This window comes from Ailuropoda melanoleuca, chromosome 4 (assembly GCF_002007445.2).
Source record: "Ailuropoda melanoleuca isolate Jingjing chromosome 4, ASM200744v2, whole genome shotgun sequence".
NCBI lineage: Eukaryota > Metazoa > Chordata > Mammalia > Carnivora > Ursidae > Ailuropoda > Ailuropoda melanoleuca.
This window is the reverse complement of record NC_048221.1, coordinates 19,699,582-19,721,353: the sequence shown is the minus strand read 5'-3', so window position 1 is coordinate 19,721,353 and position 21,772 is coordinate 19,699,582. Positions and strand designations below refer to the sequence as shown.

Below are 21,772 nucleotides of genomic sequence, written 5' to 3'. Positions count from 1 at the left end.
AAATAAAGGAATTAAATGAGATGACCTCTGAAGTCAGCCCTGCCTTAATCTATGCTCTTTTAATTTTTTCCCTTTCCTCTGCCTCACATGAGACCTAGGATAAATATTTATTGATCCTTCAGGTTAGGTCTTGAACATGAAGACAAAGAAAAACCAGTGTCTTCTGTTTCATGAGTGCTGTGATTTCTGATATGGTTGTGGGAAATATTTTCCTAAATACTGGTATACTTTAGGTATAATGGAGCCAATGACAGAATAGAACAGAGGCTCACCCCTGTCACACGAGGCAGAATAAGGTACTGAGAAGGTGTCAGGTGGTTGGTTGCAGCGCTGGCTTGGGTGGATCGGATCCTTCTCTATTCGCTTCCGCCTTGCGAAGCCGCCAATGAGTACACAGCAGTTCGCGTCTATGAGGAAGAACTATAAAGACCAGAAGTCAATGCGCGGGGAGTAAGTACTCCAGCACCAATCAAGACTGGTAGGCACCGCCCCTACAAGAGGAACTTCATTTCCCAGGCGGCCCCGGGGCTCTTCGAGCTCTCCTCCCGCCCCCTGCCAGCGAGCCTCGCGCCAAGTCGGCGTGCGCGCGCGCTCGCGCGCGCGGGGCACGTAGCGCGCGAGTGACGCATAATATGTGGGCCGCTCTGGATCTGCGGTCGCGCTGTGTGTGAGTGAGGGAGAGTGAGTGCGGGACCTGAGGCGGTGTGTGTGAACTGTGGCCGCTGGCGGGGTCAGGGGGGAGCGGCGGAGCCGCCCGGGAAGGTAAGTGGGGGAAAGGAGGGAGACGGCTCTCTGGGAAGGCCGAGAGGAGACAGGGCGAGTGGCGGGGCGGGAGGGAGAGTGGGCGCCGGACTGGGGGAGGGGCGGCACCTGCCTGGGCCGCCGGCGGGGAGGGGGCGGGCCGGGACGGCGGGGAGGCTGGGTCCGGGGCCTGACAGGACTTTTCCTCCTCCAAATTTTTGGCTCGGGGGCGGGGCCTCCACGTTCTTCTCCCAGTCCGCGAAAGAAGCTTCCCCAGAGTAACTCTTCCGCCCGGATTGGGGGGCAGGGGTGTGCTTGCCCCTGCCTGGAGGAGGGGTGCCTCTCATTCCCCTCGTCAACCTTTTTCCTTCCAGTCTTTCCATTTTCTGTTCCGTACGGGCTGGGGGGCTCCATCTTCCCTGCCGTACGGCGGCCCCCTTCCCGGGCTGTGTCTCCGCCTCCAGCTCCAGTCACCTGGGCGGGCTCTCCCCTCCCTCGGCCTCGTGCCACCTCCCTTTGCACCCGTCCGGCTTTCTGACCGGGCGAGGGGGGCGGAGCTTTCCGGGCACTCCTCCCACCCCCATGGTGGAGGGGAGGGGTAGAGAGAGAGGTGTGTGGGTCTTGCAGCGTGGAACCAAACGTCGGAGTGCCCGCGAAGCTTCCCGGGAGTCTGTTTCCGGGGGTTATAGTCGTTTTCAGCTGGGGTGACAGGCATTTGCTTAACTCTTCTCTTCCTAGACGGTTTCCGTCTCACTTCCTCTTACCCAAGAGTTAGAGCTTGGGTTTCGCATTTTTTGATGAATAATTTTGGAGTTTGTAATGGTTCTTTTTGAGTCCCAAATGAATCGCCTTTGTATACGTCACGTTGTCCTCAGTTTTTCTTTGCCTTTTCAGCGAAGCCTTTTAATTAGTATACAGGTTTAATTATTAGCATCATCTTCCTGTTCTACATGCTTTGTTAATGTACAGAGTGAGGGGTTCATTGGCACTGTCGACCTGTAATTTTCTTTTTCCAGTGCCTTGGAGTTTACCTTTGAGGTTTATTTAAGCTTGTATATGTAGACTCTTTAGGAATTGATTTGGTATTTTTTTGCTTGATGCTGTCAAGATTTTTGTATATAGCAGTATTATCTATTTTTGAGTGGTATATTTTGGAGGTTAGGGAGATAATACATACAGAAAGAGGAGAATATAAAGGAAGTCATTTTATGCTCAAAATCTCTTGAGTAGTTGAGCACAATGTTTTACTGTTCTACCTATTGTACAGTTATTAAATATAATAGGGGAGGAATCTGGTAGAATGAACCACAAGATAGTTTGAAGTGAATGAAATTGGGTTTATATCAGTTTCCTTATTATTATTACTTTGACATTGTCATGGACGCTTATAAATTGTTATGTGTGATTTTATATGTCATATTAATTATGGGATAAATTTTACTTGAAGCTCCAAACTTGGATTTCTCACCCCCCCCTTTTTTTTTAAATAAGGAAGAATGCTTTCAGACATTTGTTTTGTCATTTTAAGCTTATGAGATCTGTCCTTAACATGGACTTAATTTTAGGCTTTGGTGTAGTTTCTGCCGAATAGGCCGTTAAGTATTGTGTATTTGGGGAGGACAGATTTTAGGTTTTATTTATTTATTTATTTATTTTTATTTTTTATTTTTTTTAAAGATTTTATTTATTTATTTGACAGAGATAGAGACAGCCAGCGAGAGAGGGAACACAAGCAGGGGGAGTGGGAGAGGAAGAAGCAGGCTCATAGCAGAGGAGCCTGATGTGGGGCTCGATCCCGTAACGCCGGGATCACGCCCTGAGCCGAAGGCAGACGCTTATCCGCTGTGCCACCCAGGCGCCCCAGATTTTAGATTTTAAACAGTTACAAAAGTTTACAAAATAACGAAAAAATGATAGAGCTGGGTTAATAACCTATCCTGAAAAATCTTTATTCTACCATTACCCCTCAGAAAGTCTGTTACCTGCACGAAAGTAATAGGTATTATCTGTTGCTTATGTGTTCTTCCAGAGGTATTTTATTCAAGGGGCAGGTGCATGCATGTGCACACACACACTTTGATTTTCTCATTTGGCATATATTTGAGAATTGGTTCAAATTAGGAAAGGAAATGTGTCTTAATCTTTTCAACTCATAATTATGGAACTTTTCAAACGTTTGAAAGAATAGTGAAATGAACACTTATTTATCCCTCGAGATTTGATGATTATTGATATTTTGTTATGTTTTCTCTATAGGTGTGTATATCTCTTATTTTGTGTAATCATTTGGAAATTAGTTGCAGACACATCACCCCCTAAATATTGGCAGGCAACCTTTAGGATAAAGACGTTCCACATATTTTTTGTAGGGCTCTATATTATTTAATTGCATGGACAGTATTACCATATTACTCTCTCAGCAACCATTTCCATTTTACAGATAAGGCAATTGAGAAGTTAAAATAACTTGACCAAAATCTCACAGGTATATTCGCAGAGTTGGGATATGAATGCTTGAAACCCTTTTCTACCAAGTACCAATTGATTGGTCTTTGGGACTTTGCTCACCCCATTCTATCATCTGTAAAAAAGGGCAGGGTGGTTGTGAAAATTCAGAATAACATAAGAAATTAACCAAATATCTGTCCCATATTAATATTCAGTAATTGGCAATTGTTGTGTCATTATTGGATAGGCCATAAGTTCTGTGTACCACTTAAAGAGCTCACTTTAAAACATGGTGAATTGAGTAATGTACTTTCACTGTTCTATGCACAAGATGACTGCACCTTTAACATTTTATATGAATCGTCTTTCACTGATAATTAAATGAATTATCATTGATATTATTTTAGTCTGAGTTTATATTTTTCCTGGGCAAGTGATCATTCCCAAATGTTTATAATTATTTATAATTATATATAAATATAAAAATATATTTAAAATTATTCTTAAGTATAATTGTACGTTTTGAAAATGGTGCCAAAAGAATGTTTCTAAATTGAACTCTAAAATTTTATTATTTTAACGCTCTTGAATTGACCTTTATTAAACATAGTATTTTCCTTAAACTTTGGCTGTATGTGCTGTACTATTTGATCACTTAAGTTATACAAGAGGCATTCCTTCTTGATCTTCTTTTTCCACTTTATTTTTTAATTTTTATTTTTTTAAAGATTTTATTTATTCGACAGAGAAAGAGAGTAAGCACAAGCAGGGGGAGCGGCAGAGGGAGAGGGAGAATCAGGCTCCCCACTGAGAAGGGAACCTGATGTGGGGCTCCATCCCAGGACCTGGGATCAGGTCTGACTGAGCCACTCAGGCACCCCTTTATTTTTTTATTTTTCTTTTTATTATTATTATTTTTTTAAGTAGTCTCCACACTGCACATGGAGCCCAGTGTGGGGCTTGGACTCACAACCGTGAGATCAAGACCTGAGCTGAAATCAAGAGTTGGAGGCTTAGCTGACTGAGCCACTTAGGTGCCCCATTTTTTCCACTTTAAAAAAATTGTGGTAAAATTCACATACCATAAATTGACCACTAACCATTTTAAAGTGTCCAGTGGCATTTAGTAGATGAATGATGTTGTGCAACCATTACTTCTTTTAGTTCCAAGACATTTTCATCACCTAGTTTCCATCATTCCGTATTTCCCCCTTCCCCAAGCCCCTGGCAACTTGTAGGCAGCTTTCTGATGGATTTACCTATTCTGGATGTTTAACATAAATAGAATCCTGCAACATATAACCTTTTGTGCCTGGCTTCTTTCGCTTGGAATATTTTCAGTTTTCATTAGTAGCTCTAACATGTATCAGTACTTCATTTCTTTCTGTGGCTGAATAATAGTGTATTGTATGAATGTAACTATGTTTTGTTTATCCATTCATCCCTTGATGAACATCTTTTGGCTATTGTTTCCACCTTTTGGTTATTGCGAATATGCTACTTTGAGCATTTCTGTACAAATATTTCTTTGAATATCTGTTTTCAATTCTTTTGGGTATATACCTTGGTGTGGAATTGCTGGGTCATATGGTAATTCTATATTTAACTTTTTTAAAAAACTTTTGAGGAGGGGCCAAACTGATTTCCATAGTTGTTGTGCCGTTTTACATTCCCACCAGCAGTGTGCATTCCAGTTTCTTCAATTCCTACTAATGCTTGTTATTTTCTGATTTTTTGGTTGTAGTCATTTTAGTAGGTGTCTGTGGATCTTACTGTGGTTTTGATTTTCATTTCTCTGGTGGCTTATGATGTTGAGCATATTTTCATGTACTTGTTAGCCATTTGTGTATCTTTGGAGAAGTGCCCATTCAGGATCTCTGCCCATTTTAATTACTTAAGTAATTAATTAACAAGTGAGCACGAGCTGGGGGAGAGGCAGAAGGAGAAGCAGACTCTCCTTTGAGTAGGGAGCCTGATGCAGGACTCGATCCCAGGACCCTGGGATCATGACCTGGGCCAAAGGCAGATGCTTAACCGACTGAGCCACCCAGGTGCCTTACAACCCATTTTAAAATCAGGTTTGTTTGTTTGTTTGTTTTTTTGGTTATTGAATTGTAGGAGTCCTTTATATATCCTGTTCCTTATCAGATATATGATTTGCAAATATTTTCTCCCATTTCATGGTTTTCTTTTCATTTTCTTTTTTTTTTTTTTTTTAATGATTTTATTTATTTGACAGAGAGAGAGACAGCCAGTGAGAGAGGGAACACAAGCAGGGGGAGTGGGAGAAAGAAGCAGGCTCCCAGCGGAGGAGCCTGACATGGGGCTCGATCCCATAACACCGGGATCACGCCCTGAGCCGAAGGCAGACGCTTAACCGCTGTGCCACCCAGGCGCCCCTGTCTTTTCATTTTCTTGATGATGTCATTTGTTGCGCAAAAGTTTTTTTTTTTTTTTTTNTTTTATTTATTTATTTGACAGAGATAGAGACAGCCAGCGAGAGAGGGAACACAAGCAGGGGGAGTGGGAGAGGAAGAAGCAGGCTCACAGCAGAGGAGCCTGACGTGGGGCTTCGATCCCATAATGCTGGGATCACGCCCTGAGCCGAAGGCAGACGCCCAACCGCTGTGCCACCCAGGCGCCCCTGTTGCGCAAAAGTTTTAAAGATTGAAGTCCAGTTTGTTTGTTGTTTTGTTGCTTATGATTTTGGTGTCACAGGTAAAAATCCCTTGCCATTTTCAGGGTCATGAAGATTTACCCCTATGTTTGCCTCTAAGAATTTTATAGTTTAAGCTTCTACATGTAGGTCTTTGACCCATTTTGAACTAATTTTTTTTTATGTGGCATGAGTCAAGGATTCAACTTTATTCTTTTGCATGTGGATATCCAGTTTTCTCAGCACAATTTGTTAAAATACCATTAGTCTTTCTACTAACGGTCTATTGGTCTTTCAGTAAATTCTTTCCCTATTGAATGGTCTGGCACACTTACTGAAAATTAGTCGGCTATAAATGTGATATTTTATTTCTGGACTCTCAGTTCTTTTGCACTGGCGTATGTGTCTTTCCTAATGCCAATACCATAGTGTTTTGATCACTGTAGCTTTGTACTAAGTTTTGAAATCAGAAATGTGAATTCTTCAACTTTGCTTTTTTAAGATAGTTTTGGTTTTCAGTGTTTCCATTTTTGCAAAAAGGTTATTAAGATTTTGATAGGGATTGCATTGACTATTGACCACTTTAGAGAGTATTGCCATCTTAACAATATTAAGTCTTCTAATCCATGAACATGTAGGATGTCTTTCTATTTATTTATTTAATTCTTCTCTAATTTATCCCAGCAGTGTATTGTAAGTTTCAGTATGTAAGTATTGTGTTTTTTGGGGTTAAAATTATTCCTTAATATTCTATTATTTTTGGTGCTATTATAAATGATATTGTTTTCTTTTTTTTAAGTTAATTTTAATTTTTTTTTTTAAGTAATCCTACACTCAGTGTGGGGCTCGAACTCACAACCCTGAGATCAAGAGTTGCATGCTCTTCTGACTGAGCCAGCCAGGTGCCCCAATGAAATTGTTTTCTTAATTTCATATTTGGATTGTTCATTGCTAGCATATAGCAGTATACCTGATTTCTGTGTGTTGATCTGTGCTGTGTAACTTTGCTAAAATTTGTTAATTAGCACTAACAGTTTTTTGCAGGTTCTCTTTGTGTAGAATCATGTCACCTGTGAATAAGGATAATTTTACTTCTTCTTTTCCAACTTGGATGCCTTTTCTTTCATTTTCTTGCCTAATTTCTCTGGCTTGAACTCCAGTACGATGTTTAATGTAAGTGTGAAAGCAGGCATCCTTGTCTTTTTTTGTGTGATTTTAGGGAGAAAGCTTTCAGTCTCACCATTGAGTATAATGTTAGCTGTGGGTTTTTTTTTTTTAATGCCCTCTACCATGTTGAGTAAGTTCTCTTCTGTTCCCAGTTTGAGTGTCCCCCCACCAAAAGAGTAATGGATTTTATCAGATGCTTTTTCTAAATCAGATGAACCTGTGTTTTTTTCCTTTATCCTGTTAATATATTACATTAGTTGACTTTTATATATCAAACCACCTTTGCATTTCTAGGATAAATCCCACTTGGTCATGATATATACTTCTGTTAATAATGTGCTGCTGTATTCAGCTTGCTAGTATTTCGTTGAGATTTTTGCATCTGTATTGATAAAGGATGTTTGTAGTTTTCTTGTGCCTTTATTTGGCTTAGGCATCAGGGTAATGCAGGCTTCATGGAATAGATAAGGAAATGTCCTTCCTCTTCTATTTGTGGAAGAATTTGAGGATTGGTGTTAATTTTCTTTATACATTTTATTAGAGTTCACCAGTAAAGCCATCTGTCTCTTACACTTTTAGGATGTGTCTTAAGAGCTCAATTTTGCTGTTAACTGCTTTGCACAGTTTCTAAATCTTTATTATAAAATGCTCTCACTCTTTCCCCCAGTATTCCTCAAGATTGTCAAGGTCATGAAAAACAAGGAACAGCTCAAAAACTGTCATAGATCAGAGTACATGAGGGAGACATGACACCTAAATGCAGTGTAGTATCCTGGGTGAGATCTTGGAACAGAGAAAGGACGTGAATGGAAAAATTGGTGTAATTTGAATCAAGTTGAGTTTAGTTAATGATAATATACCAATGTTGGGTTTCTTAATTTTGACATTATTTCCCTGTAAAATAATAAGGTGGCATTAGGGGAAACTGAACTGGGTAAGGGGTATATGTGAATTCTCTCTAATTTCTTTGCAACTTTTTTGTAAATCTAAAATTATTCCGAATAATGTTATTTTAAAAAATGCATGGTTAGTCGAATGCGGTCAAAAATACAGCCTGGGTTTTTAAGTTAAAGTCAGAGGTCCGTGTTAGTCACACCTGCAGCATTTCCTTTTTGTGACTGGCTAGAAAGACTGAAATTGTGGATTCTTCTGTAAAAAAGAAGGCTTTAAATTAAAAAAAAAATTTTTTTTTGAAATGTTTATTCTCCTTTGGTGACATGAATCACTATTCACTATTAGAATTGCCTCTACTTTATTAAAACACAAATGTGTGCATTTTAGAGTTGGTGGCATATTTCACAAGTATTTCTTTTGGTCTTATGGTAGATATCTTTAGAAGAGTCAGTAATAATCCTAGATCAGCCAGTTATCTCTTTCTAGTGTTAGACTGTTTTTATGGAATTGTTGCTATTTCTGTGAAAATACAGATTTTGCATGGAAGGTCTGACATTTTGATCCTTAGACTACTTTGGCAAAGAAGTTGATGTGTAAACCATCTAAACATTTGTGTCTTGTTTATCCCTTTTGGATCCCCTTGTAAATAAACCTCTCTTGCTCGTGTGGCTTTCTAATGCGGCTCCTGCAAAGCTTGTCTCCGCTCCCTGTCCTCCTGTATCCCTGGGCTGACCACTCAACCCAGCAACTTCTCTATCTCCAGCTTCTCATGCTCCTTCTAGGAAATCAGCTGTGAGAGAGGTTAGGAAGCCTGAAGGACAAATGGGCTTATAATTATAATGCTCCCTCCAAACTTTCATGTTGGTAATGATATCCACTTAATTCTTGGCCTTTTGTTAAGAATTGACAGGGACAGGGGCACCTGGGTGGCTCAGTCGGTTAAATGTCTGCCTCCGGCTCAGTCTCAGGTCATGATCCCCGGGTCCTGGGATGGAGCCCCGCATCAGGGTCCCTGCTTAGTGGGGAATCCTGCTTCTCCCTTTCCCTGTGCCGCTCCCCCTGCTTGTGCTGTCTCGTGGTTGCTCTCTCTCTCAAATAAATAAATAAATTCTTTAAAAAAAAAAAGAATTGACAGGGACATATTATTTATCTTTCATGGAACTTTCCCCTGAACACTTAGAAGCGCAAAATATTTTGGGGAGTGATTTTTGCTACATTTTCTATTAAAAAAATGTAGTTTCAAAGTTTTGGACCTCAGATCTAGAGTAGGGATGTGTGTGTGTGTGTGTGTGTGTGTGTGTGTGTGTGTGTGTGGGTGGTATGTAGGCGTATGCTTTAAAATCTTTAAAAAAGATTTTATTTATTTTTAGGGGGTGGGCAGAGGGGGAAGGAGAGGGAGAGAGAATCTGAAGCCGACTCCTTGCTGAGCCCAGTGTGGGGCTTGATCCCATGACCGGGGAGATCATGACCTGAACTGAAACCAGGAGTCAGACACTTAACCCACTGAGCCACCCAGGTGCCCCAGGTGTATGCATTTTTGAGGAGAGAAAGGGACCCTAGCTTTTTGTCCGTTTCTTAGAGGGGTTCCTGATCCTAGAAAGGGTGAGAATCACAATTTTGATTCAGTTCCTTGTTTCATGTGCCAGTTGAGCAAACCCAGGTTGGGCGGGGGGTGAAAGGACTTGAAGAATATCCTGGTTCCCAATGCTGGGTTTCCCATTGTACCACAAATAAAATTATCTGAAGGGTCTGGGAGTTAAGTTTTTGTTGCTTGCTCATCCCTTTTCTCCCCCCTTCTCACTTTTTGTAGGAAGTATGTCAGGTTTATTTGCCTGTGTTCATGTGTTATTTATATATATTTTTGATTCCTTAGGCCAAGCCATGACTACAGTAGCGGTGCATGTGGACTCCAAAGCTGAGCTCACTACCCTGCTGGAGCAGTGGGAAAAGGAGCATGGCAGTGGGCAGGACATGGTACCTATCCTTACCAGGTATGAACAATTATGTATTTTTAGAAATTTGTTTGAAAAAAAGGAAAAATTGAAGGATAGTATGGGAACATTTTCATCTTGACTGTGAATTCTAAATCCATTTTTTCTTTCAGAACTAGTCTTTATTTCACTACTTCTTGATAAATTTCTTACTTTTCTTCTCAGGCTGTTGGTCCTTATTCTCCTTCATAAGCTCTTGTCTGTGTTTCATCCTTAGGGTTTTGTTGGTGGTTCTTTTTTCTCTTCACTCTAAATAGTCTACCTAGATAGTTTCATTCCTGTCCATGATTTAAAACATTATTCCTAGGTTAACTTTCAGATCACTATTTCTACGTCAGGTCCCTCTTTTTAAAAATTTCAGACCCTTTTCTCAGCTGCTCAGTGTACACATCTTTACCTGGCTACTTGTAGACATCTCAACATACCATATCTGCAATAGAGCTTATCATCTTCATCCTGCCTCCTTTCTTATTCACAGTTTGTGCTTTTGTACTTTCTGCTTTGGTGTATAGTGTCTTATACTAACACAGTTTAGTCTCCATGCTCTGAGGATTTCTGCTCTCTCTTCTTCCCCATTCCCCCTTACCACTTCCTTCATTGGATATTGATCATGTTTTGACTGGCCTCTTAGGCAGTGTGGATTTTCCCTGCATCTCCAGTTTACCTTCTTCTAATACATCCTCCTCCTTGGTGAAAGAGTCCTCTTCCTTATACACAAATCTGATTGTCATACCTTTGATCATACTTCTTCTCTGGCTCTATTTTTACTACAGAATAAAATGTAAACTTTTTAGAGTAGCCTATGAAGCCATTTATGATTTGGCTTCTACCCCCTTTTTCTGCTTCATAGTGTTAGTCTCCTTCAGTAAGAAATAGTATCATATTCTTTAATGTCTATGTGCCTTTACACTTGCTGTTTCTTTGGCCTGAAATGCCTTTCCTTCGTATGTCTGTCTGCCTAGCAAACTCTCATCCTTTCAAGAAGCAGTTTGAGAATCATGTCTGTAAAACTTTCTGATTTTGACATCCCCAGGTAGGTTTGGGCGCACTCCTTTTTTTTCTTTTTTAATACTCCAGTCATTCGTGTGTGTGTGTGTGTGTGTGTGTGTGTGTGTGTATGTGTGTATATACACACAAATGGATATATAAAATGTGGTATAATTATAATCCCCCCATTTTAACTTTTAACCACATTGTTTTATAATTTTTTTTTTTTTGCATGTGTTACTTCACTAAATTGTAAGGGTTTTTTTTTTAGTTATAAGTTTTTTAAAGACAGGTACTACACCTTTTTATTGGTGTCTCCTCAGACAGTGACTTGTGCATGCCTGGTACATAGTAACTGTGTGGGACATAATTTTACTGAATGACGTGTGAAACAGGAGAGTGAAAAATAAAGGCTGGAGAGGGATGCCCATGGTTTTTCTAGGGAGGAAATCACTGGAACATGGGGACCTTTAACATTTAATCTTTGATATAGCAGAGAAAAAAGCCTTTTGTTTGTGCAATGATGTATTCTATAGGAATAAAGAGAACTATGAGCTTATGAAAGTTTAAGTGGAGATAAATGTTTTGTTGCTCTTGATACATGGGGAACATGTAAAAAGTAGTTTTTTTTAGGAACAGGATTATTGCTGACTGGTGAAAGTGGATTTTAATTTGTAGAAGCATTGGAGATTAAGAACTACAAGATACTTGAAATGCAGCCACAGTGAATTTAAAGAATCTAAATATTGTGCAGTTAGAATGTGGATTGTTGGTGTAACTGTGAGAGGAGAAAGTCGTAAATGGGGATGATAACGTTAGTGGTAGATTCACTTAATTGGAAAAAATATTTATTGAGTACATATACTAAAAATAATGTTTTATTTTCAAGATCGTTTCACATCCATAATCATATTTGACCCTCAGCTTTGTCACTGTGCTATGATATTCAGTAGTTTAAAGCCTAAAATAGAGGGGCTCTGTCTTCAAGGAGATAACTGTCTGGGAGGCAACTAACAGATTTGAAACAATGCAGAATAGTACAAATTAGTATATAGTGAGGAGCTGAACTGGGCAGTATGATTCCTAAGTATCGCATGGGTTATGAGAATGGGAAGAGCTTGAATGAGTCAGTTTCTTTTATTCACTCAGCAAATATTTGAGGACCTTTTGTGTGTGGGAACTGTCAAATACTTCCCTGAACTTAATTTCCTCAGTTGTCACTAAAAGTATCACTGAGAGCTACATTGTTAAACAACAGCCATCCTTGGAGCTACTTACAAAAAACAACATAGCCAGATAGTGAAAAGCGAAGCTTGGAATTTTGACTTTTAATTTCTAACTCCAGTGGGCTTTCCGCTACAGGATGTGGTAAAGGTTTTTTGGAACAGGGACTTGAAAGATAGTAGAATATAGCTTGATGAAAAGCAGAGAGTCAGGGTTTTCTAGGAAAAATGAAATATGTGGCAGAGAAAAGCATCGAGGGGAGAAGGAACTGGGACATGATTTTGTGGCAGTGAGGAAATGGGTCTTACCAGAGTGGAGAGTGAATATAAGGTAGGAGTGGAAAATAAAGTTACATGGAGCAGGATCTTTAAAAGATCTTCAAGGTTAGATAGGAAGTGTTAAGAGACAGTAATATGAATTAAAAGTATAGTTTATTTTAGAAAGGGGCAATTCCCATCATCCAGATTGTGGGTGTGTTAGTTCACTGAATATTTCCTAACATTTTCACATGTCTATGGTCTCTCCCTTACCCCCCACCTCTACTGGCTGCGGTTATAGGTGTTTTGGTATATCCCATGAAAAGCAATGAATTTCAGGCTTACCTATTCTTTGGCCACAACCTTGATGATTTTTTGGCAGTTTTCCTAAGAAAAATGTGTGTGGCTTCTTATAGCTTTGAGTTTTTATTTATTATTTGTATCATTATTTTATTTATTATAATCAAGCCTTTGACTTGATTCTGTGAAAAGGAACTGGCATTGGGCCAAGCTGTGTGAGCATTACCCAGGTTCTATGGTTTGTTTTTTTATATTGGCATATATACTATACAGTACTCCGCTTGATGGATTCTTTACTTGCAAAACTATGACCAACATCAAGTTAAAGAACTTGAGTTCTGCCTCCAGAAGGCTCCTTCCTGTCCTGTCCCAGTCAAATCTACCTTAAATTGTTTTTCTATTTGTTTTTGATTCTGTTTTCATTGTAACAACACTTAACTATCTCTCACATGTCAGGCTTTGTTTTAAGCAGAGAGCATATATTACCTTAAACCTCAAGGAAACTCTATAAGATAGGGACTATTACCCTTATTTTACAGATGAGGCATAGAAAGGTTAAGTAACTCGACCAGAGTCAGACAGAGTGGAAGAAGTATGATTTGGCCAGCTGGCTTCGGCATCCATTAACTTCCACTGTGTTACATTGCTTAGATATTAGTAGATCTTATAATGTGTAATTCTAAACATATTTTGTGTGGTAGCCCTTTGTGGCAAAGTAAATTTTCAGTATATAAAGGGAAAGGTGGAAAAGTCTAAATATTTTTGATCCTTAATGGGGAAAAATATGCCAGAGTAGGTAAGAGCTTTTGTAGCTTAGCTTTTAAGACTAGGAAGTATCATTTTGTTTCTTATTTTTTAAAAGATTTTATTTATTTTCTTGAGAGAGGAAGAGCACAGATGGAGAGTGAGAGGGAGAAGCAGACTCCTGCTGAGCAGAGAGCCCGATGTGGGGCTCCCTCCTAGGACCCTGAGATCATGACATGAGCCAAAGACAGATGCTTAACCCACTGAGCCACCATGGGTGGTATGGTTTTGTGGACATAAAACATATAAGAGAGTTTGAGTCAGGACAGAGCATGGTAGATATTGGAAAGTATGATAGCCTTGTATTTAATTGTCATTATAATAAGTTAAAATGTCATTCTTGCTTAAGGTATTCAAAATGTGATTTTTCTTGTTTCAAAAACCATGAATAAAAAAAAGACTTGATACATGCAACAAACAACATGGATCACTCAAAATATGCTGAACTAAAGAAGCCAGTTATGAAGAGTGAAAAGAGTATATATCATTCCATTTGTATGACATTCTAAAACAAACAAAACTAATCTTTGGTGGGAGAAAGCAGATAATTGGTTGCTTGGGGTAGGGATGTGAGCTTAGGTGGGGGGAAGAATGTTACAGGCTGAAGTGATAGTACTTATGTCCTGAAACAGTTATGAACTTGGACTCTGAAGAGCAGAGAATATGACTGAAGCTTAATGAAGGGAGAATGGAGAGTAGAAGTCAGAGATGCAGACAGAAGCTGGGTTAGTGTAAGCCATGGTAGTACTTGGATATAATTGAAGTTATTGTGGTAAATCACTGGAAGTTGGAGAATGAATTTTATGTCAAGCACTGAAGCAAGAAGTTGGGGAAAAGGCTGTTGCAAGTAGTTTAGGCAGCTGATGCAGTTCTGGGCAAGGATAAGAATGGTCAAGAATGAAAGAAATGGGGGCGCCTGCGTGGCACAGCGGTTAAGCGTCTGCCTTCGGCTCAGGGCGTGATCCCGGCGTTGTGGGATCGACCCACATCAGGCTCCTCTGCTATGAGCCTGGCTTCTTCCTCTCCCACTCCCCTTGCTTGTGTTCCCCCTCTCGCTGGCTGTCTCTGTCAAATAAATAAAATCTTTAAAAAAAAAAAAAAGAATGAAAGAAATGATCAAAGTCAGGAAATACTTTGTAGGTAGAGCTAACAGGAATTATTGTTGTGGGGAATGAGGAGAAAAGGTTTTAATGATGATTCCTAGGCTCCTGAGGGGATGGTAGTGCTATTTTTTGAGACAGGAAAGTGAAGAGAAGAATGTGTTTGGGAGTGGAAATCGTTTCATGAGATGGTTGTTTAGATCTCTAGGTTCATCAGGAAAATATCTCTTTTCTAACTTTTTGCTTTTATTTTACACCTTGATTGTTGAATTGACTATTGTAGGTGGTGGTACATTTTTTTGTATGCTTGTCTAGAGTTGACCTTGTCTTCCCTTTGTACTAGGATGTCTGAATTGATTGAAAAAGAAACTGAAGAATATCGTAAGGGAGATCCAGACCCATTTGATGACCGACATCCTGGTGAGACCTGTGTTCTCTTAAGCCTGGCTCTAATTTTCTTCCAAAAGAAAATTGCTTCATAGGAAAATTTACAGTTGAAATAACATCTTTCTTGCTAAGTTGTAAGATGTCTAATTGTTAAAATATTGCTCAAGGTGGGGGTAGTGAGGAAAAACAAATTTCTGGAAAAATTGAAATATTTGTAATATTTACATATCAAATAGAAGATAACTTCAAGGAACTAAATTATGTAGGTATACCTTACTGACACCATTGGTATGTTACTTAAAAAGGGAAAAAGTTCTCCTTTTCTGACTTTTAACCCCAAAGAGATTATCCTTTGTGCCTTCATCTTTCAAACAATAGTTCGAAACAGTTATGAACTTGGATTCTTTGAAAGAGAAAAAGGGATAATTATCCTTTTACTAATGAGGAAATGTAGTTGAAAATGCATTCAGTGCCTTGTTTTTAGTTAGAAATTGATACTTGGAACCTTGAATAATAAACAGGTTTTTTGATGTCTGCTTTAGTATTTCAGCAGCTAAAGTATGGCATTTCATGTTAATTTGGCTTTATTTTGGGTTAATTAGAACCATGACAATCCAGTCTGTGCTGGCAAGGAATTTGGTATGATACAGAGCTATATGACACTTGATACTTGGCCATTTTATGTTTTCTCTAAGGTGGAGTACCAGTGGACAAAGCTTAAATCATATAGGGGTCCATGCTGCATATAAACTTTCTCTGTATAGGGTCCGAAGCAGTCCTTTGTGGAAAAAAGAGATATTGTATGTGGAGAGATATGAGAATGAGTGGGACTTATAAAAATAAGAACATTGTATACCCACCTGAATGGTACAGGTTTAATTTTTATCTCTTAGACTTTTGTTCTCAAGTAAGCTAGGCATTTCAGATTGAATGTCCTGTTATGACAGTGTCCTGTGATACCTGTTGCTCTTCTGAGACATCCCCACTTGTGATTTTAGAGTATTATTCACTTATTTAATTCTTCAGTAAAGCAGTCAGCATGAAGAAGTACGAATGTGAATGTGAAACAAGAAATTAAGTTGATGTATGGGGTTATGAAAAGAATTAAAAGAGAGATGATCATGTTTAGTGACCTTGGAAAGGCCTTGGAAGGGATGAAATGGTAATGAAGAAGGGAGAGGCAGAATGATACACTTTTTCTCAGTAGAAAATTTAGACTGTTCTTTCGTCCCTGCCTTTTATGTTAAGCAATATTTGTCATTAGGCATTATTTCTATTAATAAAAATGAGAGTGTCAGTTTCATCATTTATAAACAGAAGAAGTTAGATAATCTGAGGTGCTCATCTAGTTTTTATGATACCATTCTGTAACTTTTCTTTTTGTGATTTACTTTGGAATACTAATTACAGCTTGGTAGAAACTTTGAATCAGTAGCTCACATCTTTTCTTCATCTTAAATTGTATCCTTTGACTAAATTTGCCACTCTAATGATCTTAAAGGAAAATTAAAATAGATGGTATCTGTTTTAAAAACCAACAATTCTCCCAATCATTAAGTAATTCTTTTACCTTTAGGCTGTGTATTGAGTAGATCCTAGGTTCCTGGCCTTTCCCCAGGAACTTGGAAAGTTAAGATGGCCAAGGTTACTGTATCTTTAGAGTTCTTGATTGCTTAGTGGGATTCCCCTCCTGAGCCCTACCCCCACAACCTTGGGTATCATCACAGGTTTGAAGATCCTGTTATTGTTGGTATTATAGTTGAAAGGGAGATTGGACTTGGAGTCTTATCTCCTCCAGACCACCCATCAAAAGAAGTTTTGCTTCCTACCTTAATCGGGCTGGGAAATCGGGTTTTTCTTTCTCTTAAGTCTCCTTTATGATTCTTTTTTAGACCTTGTGTACTGTCAGTAACGCTGGTGTGGGTCTAGTGCACATTTATTTAATTTAGCATTGCTGTGTAGGCAATGTGCTGGGAGATGGGAAAGTTAAGAGAGCAGTGTCTCAAGTTTTTATATTGTCACTTTTAATTTTAGAGCATGTTTCTTATGACATCAAATTCATCAAAAGAATCTTTTCTTTGTTTCTGTTTATTTTTGTGGCATTTTTTTTAAAGATTTTTATTTATTTCAGAGACAGCACAAGTTGGGGAGGCAGGCCGAAGGAAAGGGAGAAGCAGACTCCCTGCTGAGCAGGGAGCCTGATGTGGGGCTCGATCCCAGGACCCTGAGATCAGAACCTGAGCTGAAGGCAGACACCCAACCGACTGAGCCACTCAGGCGCCCCAATTTTTGTGGCATTTTAATAGTACTTGTAACAACCCAGGTGCCTTTCCAGAGGTTTAACTTACTTGACTGGGATGACTTACTTATTCCTTGTTTGTTCCTCCCCTCTTCTTTTTGGTAGGTCGAGCTGATCCAGAGTGTATGCTGGGCCACTTGCTGAGAATACTCTTCAAGAATGATGATTTCATGAATGCAGTAGGTTTGCTTCTTTCTTCTCTCCAGAGATTATCATCAGCAGATGCTATACCTTTATTGTTTATAAATAGTTTGTTTTCTCCTAAGGTCTTGACAGAATTGGGAATAGAGTGGGTAGATTTTGTTTGTTTGGTATTGGTTCAACAAGATAAGCATCCTGGATTTCTTTCTTACTAAAATCCTGGTTGTAGCCAACGTGTTTTCTTTTTGGTGTGTACTTTGTTCAGTTGAATATTGGCAAGGACTCACAAGGCATCTGTGCTTATCCCTGGGCAAGATGATTTTAAGTTTGGAAATATAGACATTTTCTTGGGTTTCCGAATAGAAAACTAAGAGTGATACATGAGGCATGATTCTGCACTGACACTGTGATGTATTCATTGGGCATGTGAAAGGAGAGAAAGATACCTTCCCTAACTCTGGGCTGTTGAGAAGTAAATGAGGGGGGAAAATACATCTGGTGTTCACAGCTCCTGAGACATAGTAATTGTTCAGTAAGTTGTAGCTGTTCGGTTTGTTTTTGGAGGCCGGAGTGCATGATGCTTGAAAGCATGGGTTTTGGGGTTCGTGTTTTGGGTTTAAATGCAGCTCCACTGTTCACTGACGGTTTGATCTTAAGGCAATGAAAGCCTCTAACAACCTTCATTTTCTCCAGGCTTTATTTTCTTAATCTATAAAATAGGAATGATAGTTCTTACCTTTAAACTAGTTTTTGTAATCTTTGACTGAAATTAGTCATGAGAAGTGCTTAGGTACATGAGGGCTCAGTAAGTATTAGCTATTACTATTGTCTGTATTGTATTAACTACCAAATTTATTTCTCAGTCACTGGTGTCTCTTCTGTACCTCAGATAATTTCCAGCTGCCTTCTAGATATTTCCACTTGGATATCCTCTACAAGCACCTTGAATTCCACATGTCTAATTGTTTGCTCTACTATCTGTTTCTCTTGTTCTCTAGCTCAGTAATGATGTCCTTGTCTAGCCAGCTAGAAGCTATCCTTTATTTTTCCAAGCTCTCTTATTCAGTGAACTTACTGGTCTTATCATTCTCATTCTCTTAACCTTCACAAATCCCTCCACTTCTTTCTGCCCTTGTTGCCAGACCATACTTAGTTTAGCCACTTCCATCTCTCTCTTGGCTTTAACTGATTTATCATCTTGTCTTGTTCTCCTCCAGTCTATTCACTTTATAGCCCAGAAATATTTCTAAAATGCAAAAAATGATGGCACCCTTTTGCTTACAATCATTAGTGGTTTCCTGTTGCTTTCAAGATAGATTTTAAATTCCTCAGTTTGAAATATAAACCCAATCTCTCTCTGGCCTGTGTTCTCTCAATTTTAAGTTCTTGCCCTTTGGCTCTCCTCTTTTCCCTACTTCTCTTTAGCTACTCCTACTTGTCTTTTACATTCTGGCTTAGAATCCCTTCCCCTCTGAAGTTTTCTCTGATTCTTCTGTGGGAGTTGTGTGGCCTCCTACAGGCTTCTATAGCATCCTGTACTCAGTGTTTGCTTTTCCAACTGTCGCCTCTGTTGGATTATGAACCCTTTGATGGTGGGACTCTGTCTCATTCACTGATGTATACCCAGCACAAGCACAGTGCCACTTAGTAGTGGAGATTCAGTGCTAAAATGAAAGTTTTATTAATATGTTTACATATAATTTATGTGTAATATTAAATATAAGTACAAAGTTCAAGTTTTTCATTAACCATTGTCAAGAATTGGGGGTGTGGTTATCTTGCCCTCCTTTATCCTTCTGAAAAAGTGTATGTAAGAATAGGAGATAAAAAAAAAATAAGGGAGCGACTTCTTCTTGATACTCTTTAAGCTTTAAATCTGAGGTTGCTGATTTGTTGTTTTGGGGGGGGGTTTGATTTTAAAGCTACAGAAGAAATAATATATGATCCCATCATGGCTCAGCAGGATCGTAACTGTTTATAATAATTAAAGGTTTAATTAGTAATTGTTAGTTCTTAATACTCCTGAGGCAAGTGATGGGAATATATTAAGGGTTTATTAGACTTCATTAATTTGACTGGGTTGAATTTCAGATGAAAAGTATTCCTCCGTTTTTTTATAGCTGGTGAACGCATATGTGATGACAAGCCGAGAGCCCCCTTTAAACACTGCAGCTTGCAGACTCCTACTAGACATTATGCCAGGGCTGGAAACTGCTGTTGTCTTTCAAGAAAAGGTATTTACTGAAAAGTCATTAAATATTGATCTGTTTGATTTGTCTTTGTTAAAATAATTATTATAGATTTTTATAACAATAGTAATATGTTGTAGAAATGTAAGAAATCAAGATAAGCAATGAGAGAAATTTAAGAATAACTCTTTGTGATGCTTAGTAGGTGCTATGGTATTTCTTAAAATCTTAAGGTCATATGTTTTTAGAGTGGTTTTATGACCTTATTCAAACTCTTATTCTTGATGAGTTGTCTTCCTTAGAGAGGAAGGAATTTCTGCCTTGAGGAAGCCCATTCTCTTGGTGGTATTTATTATTTTTAAAAATTTTTTTTCTTTTGGGTGGTATTTAATAGTTGTTTAGTTAATATTTGAAGACGTGTTTTGTGCTGTGTTTTATGCTAGGTGTTGGTAATATTTTGTCAGCAAGATGGGAGCTTACATTCACATAATGTATTTGGGAAGGCAGACACAAATAAGCTGATGATTTCAAATAAGGATAAGAACTATGAAGACCAGAAAATGATAATTTGATAGTGACTGTGTGTATACTTTAAACGTCAAAAATTAGTTGCTCTATTTTTAGAAGTAATACAGGTATTTTGTTCTCAGCATTAAGAATTTGCACATGGCTTTTTTTTTTCCCCCCAAAGACACTAAAATTTAATTTTCTGAAACAGTCTGAAAGTCTTAGTGTAATTAAATGATTAAACCAAATGAAAGATCTGGAAATAGATTTTCAATTAACTTTTAAGAAAATTTTATTACAGAATTGTCTCACTAAAGTCTTTTAGAGAATAACATTGTGTAATTAATGCTATAATTTGCAGTATTGTAATCAGACTAGATTTAAAAATGTCCAGTTAGTCTACCATTGTGGGAGACCAAAAAAGTCTATATGCTTGTAAGAAATAATTTTAATATGAATTCTTTTGAAAACCAGGATGACAAATGAAGCATTTATAGCAGTATATTTGTATATGCAAGATTTGTAGAAGATTATAGATGATGTTACTCCGCTTTGTAAAAGTTTCCTCGTTGTCATTGTAGGAAAATCATCTCTGATTCTTTATAGTTTCATCATTTTATATTTAGAATGAAGTGAATACTCTCTGGATGTCAGAAACACTAAGGGACATTTTGAATAATAAAGCTTTCTGCAGTTTAAGAACAGCTTTGTATCTTTATCTTTTTTTATTTTTTTTTTATTTTATTTTTTTATTTATTTATTTTTTTTTTAAGATTTATTTATTTATGTGAGAGACAGCCAGCGAGAGAGGGAACACAGCAGGGGAATGGGAGAGGAAGAAACAGGCTCCCAGCGGAGGAGCCCGATGTGTGGGACTCGATCCCGGAACGCCGGGATCACGCCCTGAGCCGAAGGCAGACGCTTAACGACTGCGCTACCCAGGAGCCCCATGTATCTTTATCTTTTTTTAGAGAGGAAGAGGGAGGGGGAAGGGGAGAAGGGAGAGAGAATCCCAAGCAGGCTCCACACTGGTCATGGAGCCTGATGCAGGGCTTGATCTCACAACCCTGAGATCATGACTGAGCTGAAATCAAGAGTCAGAGGCCCAACTGAATGAGCCACCCAGGCACCCCAACAGTTTTGTTTATTAATAATGAATTTCTTTTAGGAGAAGTGAATTATTAGGAAAATCATAAGGAAAATTAGATAGGAAATAACATAACCTTGAATCCAGTGTCCTAGAACACAGATTACAAACTTCTTTGACATTGTGAGACCTTACATGATGATCTTTATCCTTCAAAAGTATCCTATCCAATTTTTTTGGTGTGAATCAGTATTTTACTTCTTTAAAAAACATCTAATTATAGCTTGTAAATTAATGAGTTGGAAATCATTATTTTTAGACAGATTGGCTACTGGTGTTTCACAAAGCTAGGGTTAATACTCATTGCCTTAGAGTAGTGTTTCTCAAACTTTGTGAAACGTAATAACATGTTTTTACATGCAACCCATTACATATATGTATGAAAAAGAAGTTTCTTGAACATTGTTTACTCTTTGTGCAGTGCATTCTGATATTTTCTATTTCTTTTCCTTTTTATATTTTCTATTTCACTTCCTTTTTATTTGAGAGGTGGTTGCAAGTCACTAAATTGATTCTATTACTTCTGGCCACTA

General features: G+C 38.5%; 1 protein-coding gene across 2 annotated transcripts in view; it reads left to right on the top strand.

Moving 5' to 3' along the window:
* The first annotated feature begins 605 nt into the window (after window positions 1-605).
* The window catches only part of DCAF1 (DDB1 and CUL4 associated factor 1), a 75,496-nt gene continuing 54,329 nt past the window's right edge, over window positions 606-21,772 (top strand). For both annotated transcript variants that reach the window (XM_034658387.1, XM_011224666.3), the window contains exons 1-5: window positions 606-762; window positions 9,780-9,897; window positions 14,913-14,989; window positions 17,361-17,434; window positions 19,517-19,630. In XM_034658387.1, the coding sequence (XP_034514278.1) occupies window positions 9,788-9,897; window positions 14,913-14,989; window positions 17,361-17,434; window positions 19,517-19,630 (375 nt within the window). In that variant the 5' untranslated portion in view covers window positions 606-762; window positions 9,780-9,787. The remainder of the gene's footprint in view (window positions 763-9,779; window positions 9,898-14,912; window positions 14,990-17,360; window positions 17,435-19,516; window positions 19,631-21,772) is intronic.